Raw genomic sequence first — 27062 nt, forward strand, 5'->3', positions numbered from 1 at the left:
TGTTTTACCAGTGAGTAATTTAAGTTTCAGTGCAGTTAATGAATTTCGGTTTATAACAGGACATTTTAATCAAAAATGCTGTTTTAATTAAATGCCAAAACTAGCTAAAACTCACCTGATGCTGCCATCATATGATGAGCTCTTGCAGGCCCGTACAGTTTGTAAAAGAAACTTGTCTAAGGTATGTTTTTGGATTCAGAAGAAGAATCTGATCTGTATTCATCCTTTCACACGTTTGATCGTGTAACTGACTTAATGTTGCCAGATGGCCAGAAAGCAGTGCTGTTCAAAGAAAGTGAATAAAGGCTGTGATAAAAGTGAAAGTGACTGATGACTTTAAAGTCCATGAAACTGAAATGTGTTCAAGTCCAGGTCTCTTTTTAGCCTGGTTTTATTTTGAAATGTAGTTGGCTGAAATGATGAAACTGAAATGTCTGCTGTTTGAGTGCATTTGCTTTTCATTTGATATCTTATTGTACTTTTATTGCACATTTCCAGTCTTTCCCAAGGTCCTCTCTACACCTCCTTAAACTTAATGTGAATTTCTGTTCTATGTAAGAGAAGGTTTCTCACCTGTTCCACGGTACACTTTGTGTCATTCGGTCCTCTTGACCATTTGTGCCATCCGGTAACCTTGGGGCTATTTCTCCATTTACACCAGTGTTAATTACTCTAGTTCTGGTCATTGCAACCATCAAAAACTGCTACTGTTTCCACTAGTATTTTTATTTTGTTCAGGACAACTTAGCTGGAGCCCCTGCTCCGAAAAAAAGAGGAACACCTTTGTTGCTGATATATTAAGTCTGAGCTATGGTAAGTGCTTGTGCATTTAAGCAATGAGAGGTTTTTATACAGCATTTATATACAGCATCTATACATACAACATTCACACCAATATGGTTGCTGTGGGTGTACCAGTCTACATACACCCTCCAACTTTTTCTGACAAAAAAAAAAAAAAAATAAAGGGAAGGTAAACATAAAAAAGATACATACACACATTAACAAGACAATAAAGAAAGCATCAGGTTCAAGTTGAAAGGAAAAATTAAGAGCATGCATATAAATCTTTGGGCATGGCTTCTGTTTAAAACATATATGATTTATTCTACATTTAGGAAGCTATTTTCATCTTGTTTTATGGGAAGCACACATTAGGAGCAGAAGAGCAGAACAGGAGATGGAATGTGATGGAGAACAATGTAAAAAGATCCAGAACTAAAACAACATAGAAGGAAGCACAAGAAATCACAACGTGAAAGAAATCACTGCTGCTTTTATCTCTACTTGGATTGAGTACAATACAAATAGAAACTCTGTGTTCTTTAAAGGAGTGCAGCTTGTTAATATTACACTCTGGATGCTATTCCTAGTACACAGGCAATATCTAGTACATTCTAGTATACCGGTTGTTAAAGGTATTGTTAAACACAAGTTAACCCATTGCTGCCTGCTCTACAGGTCAGCGAATTCATACAATGCTACAGGTCAAAAGGATGATTAAATTGGGATTTCCACTGAGTGAGATCTCTTTTCTTATTTTGGTTTGGGTTCATCTCTGAATTTGACTTGCACATATTATACACATTAATATGCTACAGCATGTATGTGAGCATATATGCAGTGTTAATGCTTGAGTAACTGGTCCCATGAATGATGTGCCCTGTGCATGAGAGCATCACCATAGTGTGCTAGTATTTGCAGTAAGCTGTGGGTACTATCGTTGCACAAACCTTGAAGCTGAATATTGAAACTGATATGTTGCGTTTGAGGTCCCCAGAGTTTTGAAATGAGTATGCTATTTAATTATATCATCGTTTGTGGAAAGGCAGTGTTGGTAGGGAGTCAGTGTTGCGGGGCTGTTGTCAAACACTCACACTTACAAAACTTTCACACACTCATTTACAAACACACACTCCTTGCAGAGGCACGTAGGATGCTCTACTTCTTCCTGTAGTTGCCGAGCTGGATGGCAGAGCGGTCAAAGACGCAGCGGAAGGTGACTGGCTGAACTTCCCAGTATGGCACGGGGTTGCTGAACAGGCTGATGCCAGAGTACATGGCCTTCTTGGTGTTGAAGCCAGGAGGACAGAAGTCCTCTGTTCCCACAGCAGCAATCTTGTTGGCATGAAGGTAGACCACCTAGAGCAGGGATTAAAATAATAACAATACTCGGTCACTGAATGTGCATGGCAATAATTTAGCTTTTCCAGAATAAAGCAGAATAAGATGATGATAACATGTCTCAGAATGGATAATAGCAACAAGCCAGACTGATTTTTTTTTTTTTGGATGGATGGATGTTTAACTAAAAACAGGGAGAAAAGAACTTCAGACATGATAATCAAGAGGTGTATGAAAAACATGGAGGAAAATGAGCTCCTAGAATCTAAGACCAAAAGGAGGGAAGTGCCATAACAATATAATGCTAATTACAGATTGCAGAGTCATCATGCTAAATATGTAGAAATATGTTCATAATGAGTTATACCCACTATATACAATGGAAAAGTAAAAAGAGAGAAAAACAACCTTCAAGCTCACAAACACATGAAAAACACTATAAAAAGTTTCTTTGTCTGTAGCTCCTAAAATAAAACCTAATTTTACTAAGAACAATATTGCTGTTCACTTTTAATTAAATTTTTTGTTTTTATATAAAACATCCTTAATATTGCAGTTGAAATTAAGCCTTGTGTTATGCATTTTCTTTCAGCCCACATCAGGTGAGGACTCAGCTGATACATTTCTGGTAAGTCTTGTACATATTTAATTTGCCTCAGCCTGCCTACTGTTGCTGCTGCCTCTGCAAGCTGCTCTACTTCCAGATTCTCCTTCTCATACTGTATCTGACTGCCATTTAATTATTGCCATACCACCATTGGTTTTCTGCAGATGTGTGTGGGAGGTCCAAGAAGAGTTTCAACTGCAGATGAAACACACAATCTCCTTTTTGACTCAGCAAATGGCAGTGTCCCAGTCTATGCTGGAAATTTTGAGCAGACTGTGTACAGCAGCTTTTGAAAGTTAATTCCCCAATCTGGTTCAATTCCTCTAAAAGTCGGGGTTGTTTGCTGCAGACAACATTCATAGAAAAAGCTTGGGTGATCCCAAAATAACAAAAAAGGTGGTTTGTCATTTTATAATTTGTGTTCTAGTGAGAAATGCAGAGAATCAGTTATGTTAATGAAGGGGTCTTCTGAGATAAGATTGAAGCAGCAGTCACACCATTTGAGAAATTAACGTGTCAAACTGAAAGTTAAATGGCCTGTTTATGTTTCACCTTCTTCCCAGATCGGTAACAGTATATGCTACCAACAGTCTACTTAATAAACAAAAAATGAATCCATATGGCTTGAGTTATGAAAGCCTTGGCTAAGCTGTAATCGGGCATTGTTAAACCAAACAAACCAAATCCAAAAATGCAGCAAAGTAAACATTTTCAGTATGGTTTAGATCAGAGAAAAGGAGCTGTGTGTGTGATGAAAACCTTAAGAAAATGTGAAACATGACTACAGTGCCCATGCAGCATTTATTTGCTGGAACTAAATGGTTGCAATAGCAGTCTTCCTTTGTTCATGTTGTCTTCAAATCTGGATTATTAGTACAAGAAGTGCTGTAATCCTAAGGTTAATCAGATGAGCATGTACCTGGATGTACTTATGGTCTGGCAGGCCTGCAGGAACGCTGGTCAGGGCATTGTTGTCGAGGTGCAGCTCTCGCAGGTGGGGTACGTTAGTCAGTGTGCCATTTTCCACAGAGCTGATCTCATTGTAGCTCAGCCCCAGCCTGCAATGAAAATCAGGCAGTAGATGAATAGCAGAGCAAGCAACACAAGAGCAAAAATTGCACAAATTGCAAAACTGAGCCAGTGACAGTCATTCCAAAGCCCTCATTGGCTAATAAATTGAGCTACAAGGATGAGAGAGAGAGATTTACCAGAGGAAATGCGCATACAGGAAAATATCCACACCTGCTGCAGAGCCCAGAATCGCCCACTCAATTACTTCATTATGAGAAAATGGAAAACAAAAAACATCTCATGCTCCTCTTCACTAAACGTCTGCATCAAAGTGCCTTTTGTGCTGGTTTGTATGCCATCCTTGGCATAATCTGGGCAGTGATCCTATAAACACACTGTATTCAAATTTTACGAGCAAACCATTTATTTTGATTATCCAGAAACCACTGTTTAGGCTTTAGGTTTTGCTAGACAGAAAATTGCTTAAACAGTAATAGTAGAGGTAGCCTTCTAAGCCAACATGCCAAACCAGACAATGGAAACACAATTCAGAAAGGTAAATAATTCAAAAAGGTACATTGTTGTATATTCTGCATTCATTACATTGTATTTCAGACCTTTGTCAAAGGTATGAAACACATGTTGAATTTGTCAATAAGTCAAATTTGTTTTAATTCTGATGATTAATGTGTAGTTCACACTTCAAAAAATCATATGCAAGTAATCCTTATAGGCCAAAAGCTTAGTCTTCAGCCTGCTTTATGTATGGTTTGTTTCAGGATTTGTTTGTTTCCCCAGCCTTGGTTCTGTAGGATGTTAGGGAGAGCAGGTATTCTAGATTTAATAGTCATGTCAGGGATAGAGCTATACCCAGGAGTGCCGCCCACCAGCTGTTCAAACCTTCTGTTTGTGAGTGGCAACCAATCAGAAAAAAGCTGGCTAAAGAGAGTGGTAAGGGGGGCTGAAGTGACTTATTTTCCATGAGAAGTGAAGGGCTGCACAGAGGCCCAGTATGAAATAAATGAGGATTATTATGAAATGTGAATCATGCTCCAATAAAGTCCAAGAATAAAAAAAAAAAAAAATGTAACTGGAAATTAAAAGATTGAAAATTCAGGCCTAAAGCTGACAAATTCAGATGACTTCAGATTAATAGAAAAGAGTGTTTGTCTTAAAGGGCTTAAGTCACTCTTCAGTGAACCTTTCAGACTGTTCTTCATGTTGTAGGAACACTGCTTTCCAGCAGAAACCTAGCTCTGCAACACTCAACCAGCTCCAAACTCATCTTCCTCTGCCAGCACCAGGCTGCCACGCTCACTCTCCTATGGCTCCCTTCTGACTGCACCTCAGCCTGCCTACTGCTGTCAGCAAGCGACTCCAGTCACCCTCAGCTTAATTATCATTCAATTACAAACCCCGTAATAAACTTTTACCCTCTTTTCCCCGCTTTACACGTAAATGTGAGTCAGTGCTCTGCTTTTGAGTTCTTTTGGGCATCTGCATTTTTTTTTCTGCATCTGCCACCATGGATACTCATTTAGCCTGTTTTACTGTAACACAAAGGCATGTTTTTCTATGACCCTGAACTGGAAAAGTGGAAGAGAATGAATGGATGGATGGAATTTTTTTTGGAACTTTTTAATACTAATGTATTACAACTACTCATCAGTAACCAGCTGACCAAGCCTCAAGCAGTGAATGCTGGGTGCAATGTTGCACTAAAGAAATAGCCCAACCTTCATAAAACTCAAAATCCAAAGAAAATCACAGTTAAAAAAGGATAAAGATAATTCATATTACTTTGCCAGGTTCTTCAGGCCTTTCAGCCTCTCAGCTGTCACCTTGGTGATTTTGTTTCCATCCAGGTGAAGCTCAGAGAGAGAGCTAGGCAGACCTGCCAACCCACAAAACAAAGATACACATCAGGAACAAAGTGATGTTAAGTGGTAATCACTACCTTCTCTGACAGCATAAAACCACTTTTACATAGAAACTTTTTGTAACCTTTAATTTCAGGACAGTTATCAAAAAATGTGGATATTTCTAGTCCACCTGCTCTAAAGTGTTCTCATTAACATTTTACTAATAATACGCCACCCTGAGATCAGTAGGTTTAGACTATGCAGTGTGTTTTTTTTTCTTTTTCACACTGTAAAACTGTTTCTCTGTCAGCTAAAGTCCAATCACGCATTCTTCTGACAGAAGATTGTTGCTTTTGCTCATCTGACCAAATATCACTTAGGAGTTATTTGTGGACATGGACATGAGAACAGTACCTTTGGGGATCTCTGTGATGTTAGTGTCAGCAATACGAATGTAAGACACCCTTTTCAGGTCAGCAAAAGCACCGGCCTCAATTCCTGCACTTTTCAGAGGATTGGATCCAAGCTCTGCAAAAACAAAAACAAAAAACACAAAAACAATTGAGGCCACATGAAGAAAAAAAGAGAAATGAGTCACAGCTATGACATTAATTCTTCTCTGGGTGTGTTACGGGAACAAAGAGAGCTGACTTATAAAAAAAAAAGTCTTGGGAAAGAGAATAGTTATGTTTGCAAAGTGGTCTTTCTCCATGCCAGATTTCCCCATTTGTCACAGTGGGTGCATCATTCTCATATCACTGCATTTTAGCTGATTGAAGCCACACGTGGGCTTTAGTTTAATCAGTGACAGACTGATACTTTATTTGTTGAACAGGGAATTTTATGAGCTGGAAAAGACTTATTGAAGTGAGAGGGAAACTAAAGGGACATTTCACCCCCAAATTAAATGTAGCTATTTTTCTTCTGGTGTTGCCTAGGTTTGGAGATGTCTGTGGTGAAGATCTTGGCAATCTTGCAAATATAATGGAACAGCACACAATGTAACAACAACTGCCTCATAGTGTTCTAATACATTTCAGTCAAACAAATCAAATTTGAAATGATTATCACAGCTGTAGAATAGATAATTGAGCCTAGACACCACACTGTAATTTGTTAAACGCTCTTAGCTCATCACTTTCTGCAAATATGATTTGGGAGATATTAAAGATCCTCCAGACCCTAGTGGTGGAGGGAATGAAGCAGCAGGTAGTTATATGTGGCAGCAGCAGCACTGACATGTCAGAGGGAGAGAAGGGAAATTTGCAGCATAATTACACCACCAAACTGGGAAGATGTTTTGGCATTTTAGGTAAGGTAAAGGAGGTTTGTTATATTTGTGTGATGGCATGCAGCTTGAGGCCCCTGCCTTATCTTGCTTGTAGGCAATTTCATATCTGAAAGTTGTGCAAGCGTGCAACCAGCTAACATTACAGATGAGCCAAGGGGAAAGCACTTTATATCCTCTTCATCATGCTGTCATGCATTGGGTGGAGGCACAAATCCTTCTGCTGAATATATTCAGAAGAAGGGAGACAATATCTGCAAAAATTGGATCAACTCACAGCAAAGCAATCTGGATGGATAAACAGCACTACAAGTCAGAAGGAAAATATGCACATTTGATTTGGGGGTAACCCGTCCATTTAAGCAAAGGAAGTGGGAGTCATATTTAGAGAGAAAAAATAACAGATAACATTAACAGGTCACTGTAGTCTGTACTACACCATCACACACAGATACAATGAATCAAACTTCCCCCAAGATTATCAAACCACCAGCTGCATACTGGGTTTACATGAGAGACCTGCTGGCCATTCCTTTGTAAGTAATCATTTGAACATTATAGTAAAAACAGCAGCTTTTTAAAACTGAAGTGCACTGTGTCATTTGGCTAGCTGTGTCTGCCTTTATAAATTAAGTAGGGGTGTTTTTCAGTGAATTCACAAAAATTCTCAGCACATTAGTGCTGATTAGTACAATGAGAAAAGGCCAAAAGAACATCTTTACATACAATGTAATGGCAATATCAATACAGGTGCAAATCTATTAATGCAGCACGCTATCAAAGCTTGTGCTATCAAGACAAATATTCCCAGTCTTCTCACATCAGATTGTTTTCTTTTTCTCATTATTTCATACCCATGACGATGACTTGGGACATGCCCTGGAAGGAGGCCTTTTTAATCTTGGTGATCTCATTCTCATGGATGCGGAGCTCCTGCAGGCTCTTTGGCATATTAGCGGGCATCTCCTTTAGCAAGTTCTTTGACAGGTACAGGCGCTGCAGCTTGTTCAGAGGGTTGAAGGCCTTGGGGTGGATGATAGTGAGTTTGTTGTTCACGAGGATCAGAGCCTGTAAGAAGAAATGCAAGGGAAATGAAATGATAGTCTTAACTATAAAAATGTATTATTTCATGGTGTCCCCAACACTGGTATGGCTAAAAAAAGTGCATGAAAGGATGAGTTCAAGGCATTAATTCCTGCACAATACGTTCAGCATTTCAGTGGTGAAAATATAGTGATGCTGTTTCACATTCAGATCACTGTTAAACATTCTTTTATTATAGAATTTGAACTTTATTGGAAACTTGGTGGCTTTTAGTTCTTCCACTCAGAAAAATTCATTGCAAAATGCACCATGGAATTGCAAAAAAAAAGTATCTCACTTTCCAAATGAAACTGCAAAAAAAGGAGATATTTTGAACCCAGCAGATGTTGTGGTGGTGGGATCATGGCTAGGTGTTATTTCTATTGCATTTTCAGGGGAATCTCACTCCTGCTGTTGCCCTCTCTTGGAGCAGACATGAAGCAATATGAGGTATGTAGACCAGTCCCCTTGTGAGGCCAGTTACATTACAATGGAAACAGCTCTGGCTGCCAGACTGAGGCATTTATTGCAAGCAGGAAAGCTATGAGAGTTCAGAGGTGTGAGGCTGTAAGGTCTATAGGGATAATAATTTCCATGCATGGGTGACTGTGAGAGTGGTAGTCCTGGTATTTACTATTTGTGTAAGGAAATGATGGAAGAAAAAGAGCGTTAAGGGTAGCTTCATGGAGATGGAGGAAGATGAGTAAGGAAAGTCTTTTTTTCTTGATCTACCCAAGGTTGTTCAAGATTTCAAGTTGAAAGGGGGTTGCAATTAGTTTTATAGTTACAAAAAAAAAGCACACATTATGCAATGTTGGGAATACTGTACGGTGCATTGGCATGCAGCTCTAAAGGTGGAAGTGAAATGCCTCTTACATGTAGTCCTTTAAGGTTCTTGAAGTCATTTTCCTTGATCTCAGTGATCTTGTTGTTCTGCAGGTCCAGCAGGGTGGTGTCATCAGCAATATCCTCAGGAACGGCCTTCAGACCTAATGGTGGCAATTTCAATAAGAAATCTGTTAACTGCATGTGTGGTTGCAGCATACAAGTGCAATAAACCCATCTGAATGATGGATGGTGGAGTCTGAAGTAAGGCGGTGACAGTCGTGGTTCAGGTGCTGAGAGGTTAACCACACTCTGACCCCAAGAGGAAATGGATTCAAAATGATCCCCCCCACTTTTCTTCACTGGTTTCTGTGTGCTTTTGTCCAACTGTGCGAAAATGCGCAGTATGTATTTGTGGAACCTTGTGTTTTTGCCAGAGGCAGTGTGCGCTCAGCATGAGCTGGAGAAAAGACAGTTTGGATGCAGATGTTTGAATTTCATTGATGTTTTACGTTTTTGGTGCTCTTCCTGGGGAAAAAGGCTTTTTAAATTAGGTGATGCATATGTGGATTTTTAAATTATCTCATAAAACTTATTTGATCTTTCTTAAAATGTTCACATTTTTTTTCCAACCTTATGAACACCACTCAGCTGTTCGCTAGTCTGCATCGTGTGTAAAGTTTTCCAAGCAGTAAACAAAAAAGTTGTAACTGTGTTGGTGATTTGGCTTTAAACCATTTTGTATTTGCACTTTTGTTATTAATTTGAACAAAATTTTCAGTTTCACACATTATTCTTTAGTTTACAGTAGCTTCTAAACTGATGCTTTTCACATGTTTGTCTGCCTGACAGAGTAGATTAAAACTTTTGAGTCTTCCACTCTTACTAAATAAAATCTTTTCCGTGAACTTGAACTTTATCTGTTTCATATTTACTCTGGAATATCTAATATTACAGTAAGGTGCTTTGAGTTTTTGGGGTGCTTTAAGATCTTAAGGACCAACATTCCAAAGGGACAAAAAAAAAAACCCTATTTGATGTCCTGCGAGGCACACATGGTGGAAATGGACCTTAAAACAAATTTCCTTTGGCGTTACTGCAATTGCATACCTGGACACTGAGGTCACATGAAATCATTTTGCCTGGACTTTAGCGTGGCATGTCATGGCCAAAAAAAAACGACGTCTGATGTGAAAGACAGAGTTGAACAAAGACGGGTAGGAGATGCACTTTTATGCCTCTGTGGTGCTACAAAAAACACAGTGAGATTCATAATGGGCAGTTTACATTTGAGAGGAAGAGGTGTAGAATAAACTGTTTAACAAAGGAAGCTTACACTCTGTGTCTCCACTCCATACGCATGTCTGGACAGATTTTGGCTCAAAAACTTGTGACGACTTCTGTTTGGCTCACCCAGACTTTACTTCCTGTTAGGTTTGTGTACAAAACGCTAACCATCACAGCTGTTTGTGGTCACCGCCATGAATACAGCACCACACTGTATACCTCTTGCACATGTAAATTTTTATTATTCAATTCTAAAGAGTCAAAATATCTTCGCATCCTCTGCTTAAGTCGAATTTTTTTGATGCACCTCTTGCAAGTGCGCCAACTTTGTAGAAGTCTAACTGGAAAAACTTTCAAGTGGATGTGCTTGTGGTTTCTAAGAGGAGCAAAAAAAAAAAAAGTCAGGAAAATGACAACTGCTGAAAAATATGGCCTAAACCCAGTTTCCAAGATCTGTCATCTCCTTCAGTTAGATACTCTTTGTTAGCATTTACAGTCATCCATGTGGTGACAAATACAACTCAATAAATACTCCGTGTAACTAGAGCGTTAGAAGAAAAATGGGAAAATGTTGTGTTTACGGTTAAAGAAGGCATGGGATTTGACTTTAGCAACATATGACTCTGTTATAAACTGAAACTGTGCTCCATAAAGGCCCAACTCAGTGTTGGTGCACTATTTTACAAGAGTGATATAATCTACTGTAGTATAATACTATCTATGCCTAGTATATTTTGGATCTAACTGTGGTATGATTGTGTTTGTATATGACCATATTATGTGTCTAACTGAATACGAAGTATGGCTTTACTGGGGTTTCTTGCATGGGAAAAACATGTATTCCCGAACTGCTGGCTCTTGCCAGGTGAAATTAGTTGCAAAGTTGGTGTTGCACCAATAACCTCCTAGTGATTGCTTTCGTTGCTAGCAGATTGCCACAGTTGCCTGTAGTAGCTAGTGTAGTAGCCACCTTCAAAGTAAAACTTGTGCCTATTGCTGCAGCCAACGTGTTTCAAAAGGTGCAGCTTTTACTTTGAAGGCAAATGGTCTCCAATTCTGGTTTGTGTCACACTTTTCACAGTTCCACAACAGCTCAGAGAGTAGCTGGCTGTGTTTAACAATATGCTAGTGACCAAAGCAATCACAGTGAGGTTTTTCCCTAGTGACAGGTGGTTGCCAGGGGGTCACTAATCGGTCTCTTGGCCTGTGTGACTGGGGCCTTATTCACTTGATCCTACATTGTCACCATGATTGTCACACGTCCAAAATGGCAGAAAAGTTAACATCAAGTGGTTAGTGGTCATGTATCCGGAAAACCTCAATAGTAAAATAAAACTTAAAGCTATTCTTTTAATGGACTGCAGCCAAGCTGCCAAATGTACTGCAACCAAGAAGCTTGCAAGAGAAATACTTTATCACATCAAATCAAATGACTTGTGTTAAAATTAGTGAAATGAAAATTTGACTGGGACTGACAAGCAAGCATAAATTAACTGAATGTCACGTTTCACTCAGTTTTTATCTGATAGCTACTAGGAAATGAACAAGAGAAAACTGAGCTTTATATCTTGTCCTCACTTCTCTAATCACTCAACTTTAAATCAAAGTGATTAGGATCTCAAATGTATGATTGCTTTGGACTAGACTGGACTAATTTGGAGTCTTACAAAGGATTAATGACACCATTTATGTAATTTCCTGTTATTGTCTGGAATTGCTGGGAAGGATGAGTTGTAGAACCAAATGCCTCTTGGGAAATTAGGATTTTTTTGGTTGTTCAGCACAGTGCGATGTGCAGTTTGCTCACTTTATACCCTCATATTTAAAAAAACAAAACAAAACAGTTAACGTTGCAGATTTAATGGCTGATTGCACTATTACAGACATTTTAATATTTGTAAGGAGGAAAGAACAGCTGTTCAGCAGCCTGTCAGCAAAATGTCTTTCTCACAGATATAATCACAACTTTTGACCCTTAAGCAATTTTCCCCCCAAAATATTTTAACTGTCAACTTGCCAGCAGCAATCAGCCTCACTGAGAAAAATCAAAATCTCAGAGTTCTTTCAGACATTTTAAGGCCAGGCTTGTGAGTGTCCAAACACATATATATATATATATATATATATATATATATATATATATATATATATATATATATATTTTTTTTTTTTTTTTTGTGTGTGTGTGTATCTGAGCATTTGAGTGTCTGCTGTGGGCATGCCAGCAGGTCTGGGGAGCAGATGTGGAATCTCAGAAAATAGTGCTGATGCAAGAGTGGAGAACGGAGCTGCATCTTTGAAGAAAGTGCTGCTGCTAACTGCCCCAGTTGGAGTAATGACATAATGGAACTCGTCCCTCCAACCGTCTGTGTTTGACTGCCTGTCTGTCACCTAACAGTTTGAGTCACCTGCTCATTTTCCTGTCTCCTTATGCTTCTCTTGCTGAATCTGAAACATATCTTCTTTGGTTAAATGATGTCTGCCTACTCCTCTCTTTGGTTTTTCACCTCAGTATCCTCCATTAGTGACACTCCTCCTCCTTGAAGCTCATATTCCTCCCTTTCCAAACAAGAACAGGGCCAAAAAATTGTCAAACCGAACTGCATAGTCAAGCGCTTTTTTTATGTAATAATCACATATAAATGAGGTCAGGGACTTTTCTGTGGTGGATTCTGAGAGATGACTAAACCTTGTGTGTATGGTATACATCAGATTAGACAAACATAGCAGATGAGGTCCAAACAAAGAAGATTGAACTGTTGAGACTGTGGCGCATGAAAAACTAATAGTAGTTCTAACCTTGGTAAACAACCCTTGTAAACTTATATCAAGAAGCAGTTTTTTGGTTGATTTGAGGTACTAGAATGTATTCATTAAGTCCACGTTAACCTTAAAGAAAAGCTGTTATCCAGAAAGATAATGCTGTTGTTACAGGAAATAAAATGAGACTTGCAGCATCTGGAAGCATTTAATGTATCAACACTGGTGTCATCTTCTCTGGAGGACTTTGCGAGAATGAGTAACGCAATACACTCTTCCAATGACCCTTTGGGTTTAGGTGGAGGGAGAAAAGTTTTTAAAAAAAAAACAGTAATGTCATCATAAAAGTACAGTAGAACTACTGCAGCCACCCCCCCGACCTAAACATCTGATCCATCAAAGTGAGCTCAGGCATTTGGAATCCAGGGCAGAGCTGCAAATGGAGGACAGGATGCAGAAAATGGAAGTGGACAAGAGGATTGTGACTTTTCTGAGCTTCGTGATTCAGATAATTAAGGAATTAGACCCTAAATGAGATGTTAGGTGTGACCAAGCAAACCGTTAAAAAAGGTGTGGAGTTATTTTAACCATAGATAACCTCCTTATTGCCCAATGAATACTGGAAAATGAGTCTACACAACCATATAAACCATCACTGGGAAGTGTATTGCCTTACCAAGGTCAGAGCACTGGACCACACGCAAGTGGCACTGGCATCTGAAGGGGCATCTAGGGACTCCAATCACTGGAGGTGTTTTGCCAGGAGGTCCAGGTTCCAGGCCTGACCCTGCATCATCCTCCATCATGAAGTCTAAGAAACCAGACTGGCGAAAGGGCAGAGCCCAGCAGGCAGTGACCAGGAGCAGAGAGAGACAGGCAGACCTCATGGTGCTGATAGTAGGGAGCCTGAAATGACACAGAAATGTTTGGGTGGATACACTTTAAATACAGTCTTTTAGTTTTAAAAATACTAAATTCTATATAGCTGTCTTTCTTGCACTGTGATATTAAGAGAATTGATTTCTACAGTAAGTCAAAGGTAGACAGAAGAATGCAGTTTAAAGAAAACAGAACAAGAAATGCAAAAGTCCAGAGAGGAAAAGGGCAAAGGTGAGGGGTGGGGACAAGAAGTTTAAATACTTCCGTTTAAAAAGATTAGTGAATTTCTTCTCAAAGTACCTACTTTGGTTATGCAACACTGGTTCAACACTGTATTTGACCAACAACTGTTTTATGATCAAAAAATTTTATTTAAATTTTAATATGAATTACTACTAGCCTGTATTAAAAATAACAATAATATAAAATAGTATATTTTTATATTTATATTTCATTATATTGTTTACATAATGTTACAGCTGAAGTGTCAGTGTTCATGTGGGCTTGACTAAGTTTGTATTTCTACTGTTACTGCTGGAAGTGGCAAAAGCTAAATGTTTAAACATTTATAAAATAAGAGAAAATAAAAATAAGATATGCTTCATCTCAAGGTCTTTTGTTACAGCAGTTAAAAAATAATATATAAGTAAAATGAAAGATTTCAAAATCAACAAAGCAAATGCAAATTTTAAATTTTAAATGTTGCTAAAATGTTAAAAAGAGTTATTGTATGTCATGTGAAAGACTTTATTCTATCTGTCCTTGTGGCAGCAGACCTGAATCTGTCTGTTTACATCCCTGTCTTGTATACCCCTGAGGACCCCCATCACAATTCCAGCATAGACATGGCCCATGTTGCTGCCCTTTTTATTCTAAAGTCAGTCACCAGGTAGTTGGTAATCTATGTAGTAGTGGAAATGTTTACTGACATTTCCTGTCCCTTTTTCATGTTAAATGCACTTGAAAAATCACCCACTCTTAAGCTGTTGCTATCTAGATGGGAGTATGCTATCTGCAGCAGATGACTGCATCACCCACTCCCAGGTCTGGTCTGCAAACAAACTGCAGAGAGTTAAGACATGTTTACATGTGCAGTATTAAGTGGACCAAGAATAGTTTCTCCGGCACCTTCATTGCATGTCATGTAAGAGCAACTGGTTAATAGTCATTAAGCAGCAAGGGTGCTGACTTTTTTGATACAGGAACCAGACACGATACTTTCCACCATCCTTGTATCTTCACTTGCTCAAGCCTCCCCCCCGAGCTGTCAGAGTGTGTGTGTGTGTATGTGTGTAGGTCAGGGTGTGGACTAAACCCCATCAAAGGAATTGTTTAGCTCATTTGCTTTCTCCAGGTTGCCCACTGGTTGTCTGTGTGTCACCTTAAACCCAGTGATTTTCATCACCCCCCCCCCCGACACACACACACAGACACACACACACACACACACACACATATCTTGTGCTGTTCTGCTGGAGTTTTACCTCCAGCTTTCTCCTCAAGGACTCCTCGCATTTCCTCATTGTAACTTTTAGATCATGCTGCACCCTATCCCTATACATGAAGTCTTGCTTCTTTTTATTAATCATTTCTTACGATGACTGAGGACTTATTCAAACATCAGCATAGAGTCCTGGTTGCTTTGATGGCATGTTCACAGAATTTCAGATGTTCTGTGATGCTGTCAGTCAAACTGTTACTGTCCTGTCCATGTGGTTCAGTATGGACATTACAGTCTGTGAGTCAAAGCAGTCCTGGATTGCCTCCACACACTCATTATCCATTACATTTCAACTTTTCATCAAGCATATTTCATATTTTATGCACCCAGTTTGACTGTATAACCATTTTAGCTAAGCACCTCAATTTTATTAATGTTTACATAATAATGCATTTATGAAACTTGCTTTTGCAATAGCGAAAGGAAACACTGGCTGCTGCACAAGTAAGCTAACAACTGCCTTGGCTTTTACAGCAATTCAAAAGGGATGCAGTACAAGAAATTTCATAGGTGCAACTGTATATTGTATGTAATGAATCACTGTGATCATTTGCTTGTAAAACACTTCATCTTCTGTGTGGGTCTATATCTACAGCACAAGTGGAGTCACTGGGAGAATCCTTTTTTTCCTGTTTCTCAAGACAACCACACACACACACACACACACACACACACACACACACACACACACACACACAGACACACACACACACACACACACACGCATGCAGAGTCTCAAAGACCCAGCAATCTGCTCGTTAAGCTCCAAGCCAAACGTTCCTCCTTCAATCGTGGTGCCACAATAATTGAAGGGCGCCTTTGAGCCACAGCTGCTAACAAACAATTTTGGAGCTGCTGGTCTGCAGCAGACCTTGACCTGAGCATCATGACCAGGATGATGAAACATACCCAAAACCATCATCTGGCCAGGGTTAAAAGAGACTCCAGGCTGGTTTAGATGAGCACACGTAGGATACTAATGGCCTGTATCTTTATTTCATTTTGTTTTTTTGTCCCTGAGTTTGTGTTGGCATCTTCTTAAGTGTGGATAAAACAATAAGTTTGGTTTTAATGTGTATTAATGCAGGTCCCTGTGTTGTTTTTGCTTTTAAATACTTTTTCTGCTATATTATAAGGCATTTAATAATGAAAATGCTGGATGCATGGGTTAAACTATTTTTTAAGCTTTTAAGAGTGTGTGTCTGTGAGAATGGAAAAGAAAGTGGGTGAAAAGGATGTGCTGACGTAGTGTAAATCCTGGTTAAAGTTATGTCAGGTCATGGGGATCACGGCTCAAAGTGACTCTCAACATGAGCAGTAATTATAGCCTTTGTCCACAAAACAGCCACTGCTTTGACACACTGTACAGCTTCAGTCCAGCGGTTACAGTGCTTGCATACAGTGCAACCAAGCTTGAAATCACTTGCATTCAGAGGGGAATCGGGTGGGATTGGCTGTCTCTGCCTCTTAATGGTTTTTTTCTTTTGTTCTTTTGCTATGAAATGCAAAAACCTGGAAAAAAAAAAACCTCCGACACTCAAACAGCTGAATCTATAGGTTGGAAATTTGAACCTGGAATTGTCTCACACAATGTCTAGATTCAGTTTCAGAAGTATGGTGCATTTAGTTCACTTGAATGTGCTGAAACAAAGAGTTCTGGTCTCAGCACACATCAGATCCAGAGGACATGTTGTTACAGTTTTCTAAGGGCTATGTAATCTTGGCTAGTTGGGCTCACATATCTAAGCAATTCAGAGAGTTCAATCCAATAAAAAACCTTGTCTGCAGGATTGAAAGTAGTGCTCTGTCATTTTTTTGGATTTAGAGATGTTTAGCACTTCTTAGCCAGTATTGTATGTAGATGCTGTTGATGGGCTGTTTTATCCAGGTCAGATGGTACCAAAAGAATAACCGCCAACATGGTTGGGAGCCATTAACATAGTATCTATCGTAAAGTAACTATGCCAAATTGGTTGGACTTGTTTTGTTAAAGCACTATAGCTGTACTAAAGCAGTACTTGAAGCCAATTTGACAGTCTTTTTAATGAACTACTTATATTTGAAACTCCTTACATCTGGCACAACTTGCAGGCTGAAAAGCTCAAATTTATCTACAAAGCCAGCTCTGTCTAACAGAACAGAACAGAAATGGGCACACATAACTGTTGACAACTGAACCTTATCCTTCTGCTTTGACCTCTGGCCAGAAACACATAACTAGATATACATGAACATGCTCATTGGTGCAGAATTTCAGTTTCCCTGCCATCAATCTGTCAGGCGGTGTCCATAAACAGTTCAGCATCTTTTAATGGAAGCCAGACATGCGAGAGGAGGAACTAGAACAGAGCAATCTCAAACTAAGCTCTATTAGCATTTACCAGCTGCAGCATTACTGCAAAAAAGAAAGATTGCCACTACTTGATGAGTTATAATCAGACTTAGGAGCTGCTGCTGCTGAGAATGAAACTATTTGAAATAAGCCCAGGAAAAATAAAAATAAAAGCTTTTCAGAGAATATTGTTTGGGACATTTAACCAAGAATTTGGAACCACAGCTGCAGAATAAACTCTAAATGGTATTAGCATTATTAAATTAGGGGTTTTTGGACTGAGCTGTGGAAATTTATGAATTAGCATCAAGAGAATATTGGTTAAAAATTGTGGTCACCCAAGGCCTTTCTGTGAGCATTAATGTTACTCTAAATTCCACAGATACAATGTAAAAGTTAAAATTCAACCTGCTGTTCCTCAGGCATTGGTTCTTTCATTACTAGTTTGCTCAGATGCATCCACAGGCCCTGAAGGACTGGCCTGTAAATCTGAAATATCTATGAGCATGTGATATGGCTTCTCAAACAACCCAAAGGGCTTGTCAGCCCTGAGCTGCATGCTGGAACATGACTTGACCCTGCAAAACATCACATCACACCAGCGTTAGCATTTATAATCCCCTCTAAGAAGATACGACTTTCAAAAGTGGTTTGCCTGATCCCTTTCACTTCCACAGAGGACAACACCAAGCTGGAGATAAAAACAGAACAATAGAAAGTTGTAACATTTTTTTTTCCCTAAAACTTTTGCACTAATGAAATGTTTTGTAGCCTGACTTGATTGGGAAATATTTACTGTAATTACTCATTAAGTTTCAAATATTAACTGTCTGAAAATGTTCATATTAAATGTTTTGAAAGTTTTCACAAATAGTAATTAAACTATCTTCCAAAAGTTCTTTGCGTGGGCTTTCAGGTCAGTTGTATCATCTGAGGAACATGGTGACTATTGTGGTGTGGCTGTACGCCAGCTTAGAAGATGACAATGAGAAAGGCTTTATCCATGAGAAGTGGACTGAAACTAACTGGTAAAAGCTGGAAGACAATACGTTTCCTGGACTAGAAACAGACACTTGCACTGTAAAAGCAAATGAATGTTTGATGGACAAGGATGACAAAAGACATCATCACAGGTAAAACAAAGATTAGCATGTGCAGAAGAGACATATGGCCAGTCACTCGAACTTAACTCTGAAAAATATGTTTGGCTTTATGTTGAGATTTTAAAACAGATTTGGATCAAGATAGTAGAGTAGTAGTAATTTTTAATCGTCATATTTCACTGCACTGAGACAACTGGTGGTTTAATGACTTGCAAAGGCTTTGAGTGGGCTTTCAGGGATCATCTAACGCTTCTTGGAGTACTGGCCAAGGAATCAGGCTGGGTATACAAATGTAAAAAGCTCAGGCAGCTGTGAAAAACTTTAGTCTATATTTCTACCATATCTCCCAAAAATATGGTAAATATCTTCTTTTCCTATGTATCTGAAACCTGCAATTCATCATGCCATGCCTGACCAAGAAAAAAGGGGGAAGGGGTTAACATTTCCTGTGGCAGCGGCATCCTTGTCAGTTCTCCTGTCTTCAACTTTTGTCTCATCTCCTTTCCTTCCCTCCACTCTCCCCCAAGTCTGGCCTCAGCATTACTAATGAATCCCAGACAGGAAACAGAGCCTGCAAGAGGGAGCAAAGCAATTTTCCCTTCTATGCTTTGTCACTTTCTCGTCGTTGTTGCTGCTTTTCATTGAAACTTCTGAGCTGAGAAAATCAATGAGATACCAGTGGAAGGATCAACCAAAGTGCAATAGCAGAGCAGAAACAGACTCCAGTATTAAACACCAGAGTGCTTTAATTTGAACAAGTCAAACCATGATGAACAAATCACTATAAAGCAGACACTAACTACCACTCTAGACCCTTGCCTGCTACCTCGCTCCTCGCCTCTTAACTCTCCACAGACCTGCTTCTGCCTTAGCAGAGTGTCTGCAGGCCATGAATCACTGGAAGGTATTTACAAGGCCACAGGACATTTAAAACATATGTGGCCTCTTTAACCTATCAGCAAATGAATGCCCCCCCCCCCCCCTCCCCACATGATTGCACAAACACATATGCTTGATTGATGACTATGATAAAATTACTGTGAACTTTTAATTTGGCAAGTATACCTAAGGAGTCAGTGGTCGTTATAGTCAACAGATTTCTGACACATATTTTGGGGGATTTTGTGAGTGAGAACATGCACATTTAAAAATATGCAAAGACACTGCCAGCAAACAATGTCAGAGCCAAAGAGCGCTCTAAAATTAATATGAGTAAAGCCAAATCAGTCTGTCCTTCTGTGTATATCTGCATGATAGGCTGTTTTAGGCTCCAAGAAAAACCCAAGTGTTTTTGACCACTATGATTCAATGTCGTTTCTTCATACAGAAACTAAAAGCATCAGACTGAAAAGTATAAGTGAAAGATCTTCTTGAGTCCTAAACCTTGCCTGTTGTTTTGAGTATGAGAATGCCAGTGAGTGGTTAAACCGCATTTCAGCTGTTCCATATGAAGAGCTGTCAACCTGCCATCAGCCTTAGTCCCATTATCAACAGTCTGCGCTGCACAGACGTGGACAAACTGCCCAACCCTCTCCACCTTTTTTCTCTTTCCATCTCCTCCTCCCATTTTGTGCTCTTTTCCTTCCTTCCTTCCTAAGCCTTTCTCTCATAGCTTTTTGTATTTTCTTTCTCTGTCTGACCCTTTAACTTTGGCCAGAAAGACTGACATGTGGAACTTTCTGGTATTCCAACAGGCAGAGGGGGAAAATACTTCAAGGCTGATGTCCATTCAGTTCCATTGTTCTTTTCTTCCTTTTGACCTAAACAGTTGAATTCCAGATGGAAAATTAGGCAGCTCCAGACTCTAAAATCCAGCATTTCTGGTTTCTGGTTCAAACTTTAAACAGCTGCTTAGCTCAAGAAACTATGATCTGGAGGAGCACAGTGTGTATGCCTCTTTTAGCTTCTATTCTATTCTAAGTGCCATTTTTCTTTCAGTTCTGTTTCTAAATTTTCCCCAGTTTTCCTCCACTCCATTCAGTGTCATTCAGTGCAGCTGAGCCTTATTAAGTTTTTTCCCTGCTGGCAAAAAAGGATGTAATGAGTTAGCTCAGAGTTGTGTAGTGGCTTGCCGGGAAGTCTTCAGACCTCTTTGATAGAGGAAGCTGTACCATTACAGGATTAATGGCGCTGTGTGTTGCCAGGTAGAGGCTTTTTTTTTTTTTCAACACCTCCTTTTTCATCTCCTCTTCTTACTTTAAGTTGCCCCTAGCAATTTGGGTGCTGCTCTGCTTCTGTGAAAACACAGTTGCAAATGCCACGGCCGACAGAGAAGGTACGTATTGAAAAGAAACATGCTGTCTGAGCAGACAGATAGGGAATTGGATAAGTTACAATGGCCTGGGTGCAGTCTCAAAGGAATCACTAAAATGGAAAGTGTGAGAAGCACCAGAAACAACTTTTCCAATAAACATCTTGACAAGCAGTAATGAGCTGAATAAACAAAATGAAATCCTCATTGTTGTTTCAACTTTTTTTTTTTTTTCCACTCATTTGCTTGTAGACTGGCCAATATGCCACAGGGAAAGGGAAAAAAGAGAAAAAGAAAGCTAAACAGAGAGAGAGAGGGAGAGGGAAAAATTAATGTAACAAATCAGAAAGTTTTCCACTGACGTTAGCAAATAATGACAAAAAGAATTACCCAACTTAAGTAGAAAGAAAATCTACATTTTCTCCCTTCCCCTCTCTTAAACCCTGGCTAATCAGAATCAGATTTGCTACCCATGCAAATCTGATTCTGTTGCCATGTAAAAATATATCACATTTTCAGCCTTTGAATAATCCACTGACATATGGGTTACATCTAAACAGCCAACAAACAAGTGTCGTAGCACTTCTCTTGGTCAGTTGCCACAGAAACCAACAAATTAAAAAACACAAATTAAAACCGTAAACTGCGAAAGCTTCATGCAACTCTCAAAAGTGGGTACTTTGGAGATTAACAGTGAGCCAAAATAATACATTTTTGGCAGAGGAGAGAGGTACTGGTATCAACAGCACTACCACACCCCCTTCCCTAGTCGTTGCTCTCAGAGCAGTTTGCAGACTGGACTGGGAATGATTAAGGTCTCTCATCACAAAGCCAAGGGTGCTGTGGGAACAAGGCTTGGCAACATATCTGGAATATACAAGACACACACATGCACACAAGGGAGGAAGATAGTATAAAAGGTATGAAAAAGTGGTACACTTAAACCCACTTTTCCCCCACATGTGGACCCATGCATCTGCAAGTCACTTTAATCTTTAGAAAAGAACATCATTGGCAAATAATGTCAATGTTACATAATGGATAAAAGATGTTCCTTATTTGTCCATTTATTTAAAAGAAATGCATTAAATGATACAAAATCTCAAAACTGATCTTTAAGTATATAAATATGTTCAGAGACAAACCTAAATCCTTATTCTTGAGCTCAGATTACTCATTAATACTCAGACTTTCATCCTTTGACAGAGTTAAAAGATTAACCTACCTGTTCTCAGTAGAAGCTAGGCAAAGAGACTGGATGAGATGAGCTTGACTCCCAAAATCCAGTTGAGTAGGGGGATGAAACTGAAGTGGTTGAGAGGGCCTGTGGGGTAATTGGACTCGGAGCGCATGCAGCCAAGATCAAGCAGGTGTGCTCTGTCACAACAAGGGGAGGAGAGAGAAAGAGAGAGAGAGAGAGAGAGAGAGGGCGAGAGAGGAAAAGAGTATCAGGAGAGAAAAGGGAGCGAGACAGACAGAGGGAGGGGTCCAACTCCGGAGCTCCTCTCAGGACCGAAACAATTGGTGGAGAACTTCCTTCGGTTTCGTGTGCTCCAAAAACAGCTGGGAACGGAGAAGAGAGGACAAAAAAAAGAAGGGGGGGAGAGAGAGAGAGAGGGGGGGGGGGGGGGGCAGAAAGGAAAAAAGAAGGGAAGAGAGAAGAGAAAGAGAAAGAGGCAGAGTCAAATTTAAGGCGGTGAGCAGGGATTCGTCTGGAAGCAAACCCTAACGAGACATCTGGTAATGATAGGTCCTCTGTGGAGCTCAGCAGAGAACACTGCACACAAACTCTTTTTCTCTCTCTTTCACACTCTGTCATTCATTCTCATTCAGACTCTGTACTGACTACCTCCAGGAAAAAACAAACACACACACAAACATACACCACACACACACACACACACACACACACAGCACACACACTTTTGTTCAATACACAGAGATTGCCCCAGTAAGCCTCTTTCTCTTTTTTAACCCCATTCCCCAAGTCTTGATGAGGCTTGTTTAGGTTGCCTTCATGAATGTGAGTCTGTTGGGCTTCACCAGACAAAAATAGAGGATGAAGCTCTATGGGGGACTATGTGGGAGGTAGGAGCCTCCCATTCTTAGTCTTTGTACTGTTTAAAAACAGTTTGAATGGTTATAGTTTGAAACTATAAAAAAAAAAAATTACATTTTTGTTTATTTTTTTAATTAAAAAAAAAACCCTCAAATGCTATTGTTTAAAAAATAAATTCTACCACAGCATTAGAAGGCCAACATGCTATAGTTGTGGCCTGGGAAACATTGGGGTTATGAATATTATTTTCAGTTTATCTTAGCTTCGGTTTAGAGATCATTCTGGGAAACATAAATGTCTGTAAAAAATTCAGCCAGTAGATGATGAGCTTTTTCACTATTTTCAGGGGCAGCTGTAGCTCAGGTGGTAGAGTAGGATCTTTGAGTCCACATGTCAAAGTATCCTTGGGCAAGATACTGAACAACGAGCTGCCCCTGATGCACTCCACCAGAGTGTGGGTGTGAATGTTAGACAAAGTGATTAGGCATAAATAAAAACATTGTATTGTAATAGTGCTTTTTTTAGTGCTCAAACTGAGTAGAAAGGCGTTATATAAGTACCAGTCAATTTAACATTTACTCTGTAAATCATACGTTTGGAAGGGAAACAGGATGAGAAAGGTATTTGTTGCACAGACGTTAATCGCTATACACAGATACCGGCACAATTCCCACAATCAAAACTGAAATCCGTGAGTTTTTCAAATTGCTTTAAAGCAACTGAAGCACTGAAATACTGGTTGTAGTATCCAAATGCTGAGCGAGCTGAGTGCCAAATCAGCCATCAGATATTCAAGTCATAGGAAAAATTCTAATGAGCAGGATTGTTTGAAATCTTGCCTTTATTCATGTATGATTGGGCGAGTCAAAGCATGCTCTCATTAGGGCTTTGGGGGGATTCAGTTGTTCAACTTCAGGTCAACCAGATGCTATCTTATCATCACGACTGAAAAGCAGTGATGTGGTGTTTACAGAGAGTGTCTTGCTTTTATAGGAAGGCTACATTAAGTTCAGCTTCTGCATTACCCAGCGTCTCCGTCATCCGCCATGTGTTCAGTTGGCAAGCCCCTATCAGCTTGCTTGTAGTAATTTAGTCTGGGTCATAAAAGTAGCTATTGTACTTAGAATGGAAAGGATGAAACATGGATAAAAGCATTATGTCACTAATATTTATTCTTCCAGAATTATTTCTGCTTTGATTTCAATAATGAGGTCTCAGTACCTCAGATGAAATACAAAAGATGACATATTACACTGGGTCATTATTTATTTAACAAATACTAAGCCAAAATATAGAAACAGCATGTGAAAAACTAAGTATACCCTCACTGCTTTCGTAGGGATTAAGTGGATAAGTAGTAGCAGCTCAGACCCTGCAGACCTCAGTTAGCATGTTAAATGTTAAAGTTCATAACAGTACAATTAGAAAAAGACTGAAAAAGTTTGGCTTGTTTGGAAGGGTTGCCAAGAGAAAGCCTCTTCTCTCTAAAAGGAATATGGCAGCACAGCTTAGCTTTGCAAAGTTGCATTTGAACAAACAACAACAGTTCTGGAACAATGTCCTTTAGACAGACGAGACCAAAGTGGAGATGTTTGGCCATAATGCTTTTTTTTTGCAGCCACAGGTCATGGGCACCTTTTAGTCACTGAGTCAACCATGAACTCCTCTGTATACCAAAGTGTTCTAGAGTCAAATATGAGGACAGCTGTCCAGCAGCTAAAGCTTGACCAGGGTCATGCAATAGGATAATGATCCCAAGCACAGCAGCAAATCCACAACAGAGTGACTGAAAAAGAAAACTATCAAGTTGTAATGGACCTCAACCTGATTGAAATGCTGTGGTGGGACCTTAAGAATGAATTAAAGATAATTTTCATCCATAACAATGAAACAGACTCATACAGAAAAGTAGTTCAGAAAATAATTAAAAATAAGGTATTGCTGCAAAAAAGAAGTTCTACAAGCTATCCAATCATGGATCTGCATTTTGGCTTAGGTGGAAGTGACAGAAGGTGTACTTTCATTTTACCATGACTATATTTTCTGTTACCCACTTCTTTTTAAGTGAGTGTATATTATTTAGCAGTACAGGGAGTAATATCTGTGAAGACCTTCAACGATTGAAGCTGTTACGTTTTAGTTTACTCAAATTCATGTCTCAGCTCTTCTCTTCTTGTGTCTTCATTGTACTCCTTATTTTGATAACGGCACTAATTAAGAAGACTTTTAAAGCGTAAATTTTAGTACCTCCATCTTAGTTCTACACTCTCCCTCTGCTTTTTCTTTATCTTCAGTGTTTTGTCTTGAAAATGTGTCAGATAGCAGAAGAGCAGGTTCCATCCTGTCTGGCTTGCTCTCTCTAAACTTTACTGTCTTTCACTGCAAAACACAAAGGGCAGACCACACATGCAGTGGCCCCCAAGTGTGTTTTATCTTTGGACTTCTATTTTGGAGGAAGACAGTGCTTTTCTCAGGTTTTTGTACACTATAATGAGCTTAACTAAAATCCATCATCTATGCTGCAATCCTCCAGCGAGACTTGAACATAGATGAGTCCATAGGAGTGAGGAAGGAGACAAACCAAGCACTAGCATGGAAAAAGGTCAGAGGCCAGAAAGATTACAGCATTGTGTGAAGAGCTGAATAAAGCCAGGTGTCCAGTGCAAACCCTGAGATCATACCTGGCACATACTGCAATAACGGGAAGGCGGGAAAAAAACCTGCCTGCATCCTTCAGTCTTTGGAAGATGATGGAAAACAGGCAACTTAGAAGGTGGTTTTGCCGTGACACGTGGCTTTTGTGGAGATCTAACCCCTGACCTTATTTTTACAGGGTTGACGATCTCATTCATTTTTAGGTTTTGAAAAAAACAACCATCCAAAAAATTAATTAATAAATAAAAATCACAATCTTGTAGCTGAACTTGACCTCCCGCAGACAGAGTAGAGTATTTCTGCAGGAAAAGAGGCTCAAATTACAAACATGTTAATTGAAGTTAGCAAATAAAAAGATGACAAAGCTTTCAAAAAGACAGAAAAATGATAGGATTTAGAGGTAAGAATAAGGTTAGAGCTGTCAACAAAGAGATGAAAGAAGAAGACAGTTTTGAGGGAGAAGACTGGAGGAAATACGCACATTTTTCAGAAGCGGGATTTCAGGTGGTCTGCAGCATTACGTGTGCATCTAGAAGAGAGATTGGAAGCTTGCTGGTATTATCAGTCCCAAAGAGGATTCAGCAAGAGAGGTCAAATGCTCAATATCAAGTTGCAACTTCAGCAGTGTTTTCTTTCTTTTTCTTTAAATCACAGAGGATTTGCCAAAAACAAAAGGATAATGCCTTTTCTCAAGACAATAATAACCGTTCACAGTTGTAATTCTCCGGGCAGGAAAAAAAAGCTGACCTCTGCCCTTCATAGCAGAGAGGAGACTCTTCGCAGATCATTTCCAGACATTTCAGTGATATTTTAAAAAACATTTTTCTTGTAAAATATATGGTTGTAGTTTTGCAGATATCACCTTTGTTTTTAGTGTGCCATAAAGAGGCATATTCTGGCTTGTGAATGTTTGTTTGCCCGTGCTGCCACGTGCAGTGGCGGGTGTGATGATTCACTCATTCATCACTCAGCATGCAAACACACACATATGCGATTTGCTGTAGAGAGCTGTAGGCTAAATATACGCTCTGTTTCATCTCTCTGCATTTACTGTGCCTCTCTATTATTTGGCAATTTACCAACCATTCATACAACCTGTTCACTGTGGAAAGAGATTTTTTTTCTATTCTTTCCTTTTTAAACTTAAATTTTCCACAGAGTCTACGCTAAAGCAACCATTTAATCACAGTTTGCTGCCACTCTCACACATACTCTGTCTGCTATTGGATAACTAAAGGTTATGCTGAAACAAAAACATTTTAGAAGCATTAAAACTAGTCACAACTTCCTAAAGTACAACGATCTGTGAGAAAGTTAATGGCAAATATTGTTGTGAAAAGGGTCTTTTAGGTTATATCATTAAGTCTGGCCAGGTTTGACAGATGGATATTGGGTGTGGTTCAAGTAAGAAAATTAGCCTTGGGTGATGTCTAGA

General features: G+C 39.4%; 1 protein-coding gene across 2 annotated transcripts; it reads right to left on the reverse strand.

Annotated features, from left to right (window-relative positions):
• Positions 1-1081: 1081 nt before the first annotated feature.
• On the reverse strand, positions 1082-22405 carry dcn (decorin). Of its 2 annotated transcripts, XM_030720017.1 has the most exons (8): positions 22139-22405; positions 13524-13753; positions 8852-8964; positions 7747-7960; positions 6019-6132; positions 5543-5636; positions 3651-3789; positions 1942-2142 (listed from the first exon to the last, which is right to left on the reverse strand). In XM_030720017.1, the coding sequence occupies exons 2-8, from the start codon at positions 13732-13734 to the stop codon at positions 1942-1944; spliced, it is 1086 nt and encodes a 361-aa protein (XP_030575877.1). In that variant the 5' UTR covers positions 13735-13753; positions 22139-22405. The 2 variants fall into 2 exon arrangements, with proteins under 2 accessions (XP_030575879.1, XP_030575877.1); XM_030720019.1 differs by lacking the exon at positions 22139-22405 and having other exon boundaries at positions 1082-2142; positions 13524-13734.
• Positions 22406-27062: the final 4657 nt, after the last annotated feature.

Source organism: Archocentrus centrarchus, chromosome 23, assembly GCF_007364275.1.
Source record: "Archocentrus centrarchus isolate MPI-CPG fArcCen1 chromosome 23, fArcCen1, whole genome shotgun sequence".
Taxonomy (NCBI): Eukaryota; Metazoa; Chordata; class Actinopteri; order Cichliformes; family Cichlidae; genus Archocentrus; species Archocentrus centrarchus.

What these genes read in the sequence shown, in the direction of transcription:
- dcn (XM_030720019.1), bottom strand. Translation starts at nt 13,734, where the DNA reads ATGAGGTCTGCCTGTCTCTCTCTGCTCCTGGTCACTGCCTGCTGGGCT. An exon ending in AGAACCTTAAAGGACTACAT is followed by an intron (nt 7,961 to 8,851) that starts GTAAGAGGCATT and finishes TTCTTCTTACAG; the next exon opens with GCTCTGATCCTCGTGAACAA. An exon ending in GGCCTGAAGAACCTGGCAAA is followed by an intron (nt 3,790 to 5,542) that starts GTAATATGAATT and finishes TTTTCATTGCAG; the next exon opens with GCTGGGGCTGAGCTACAATG.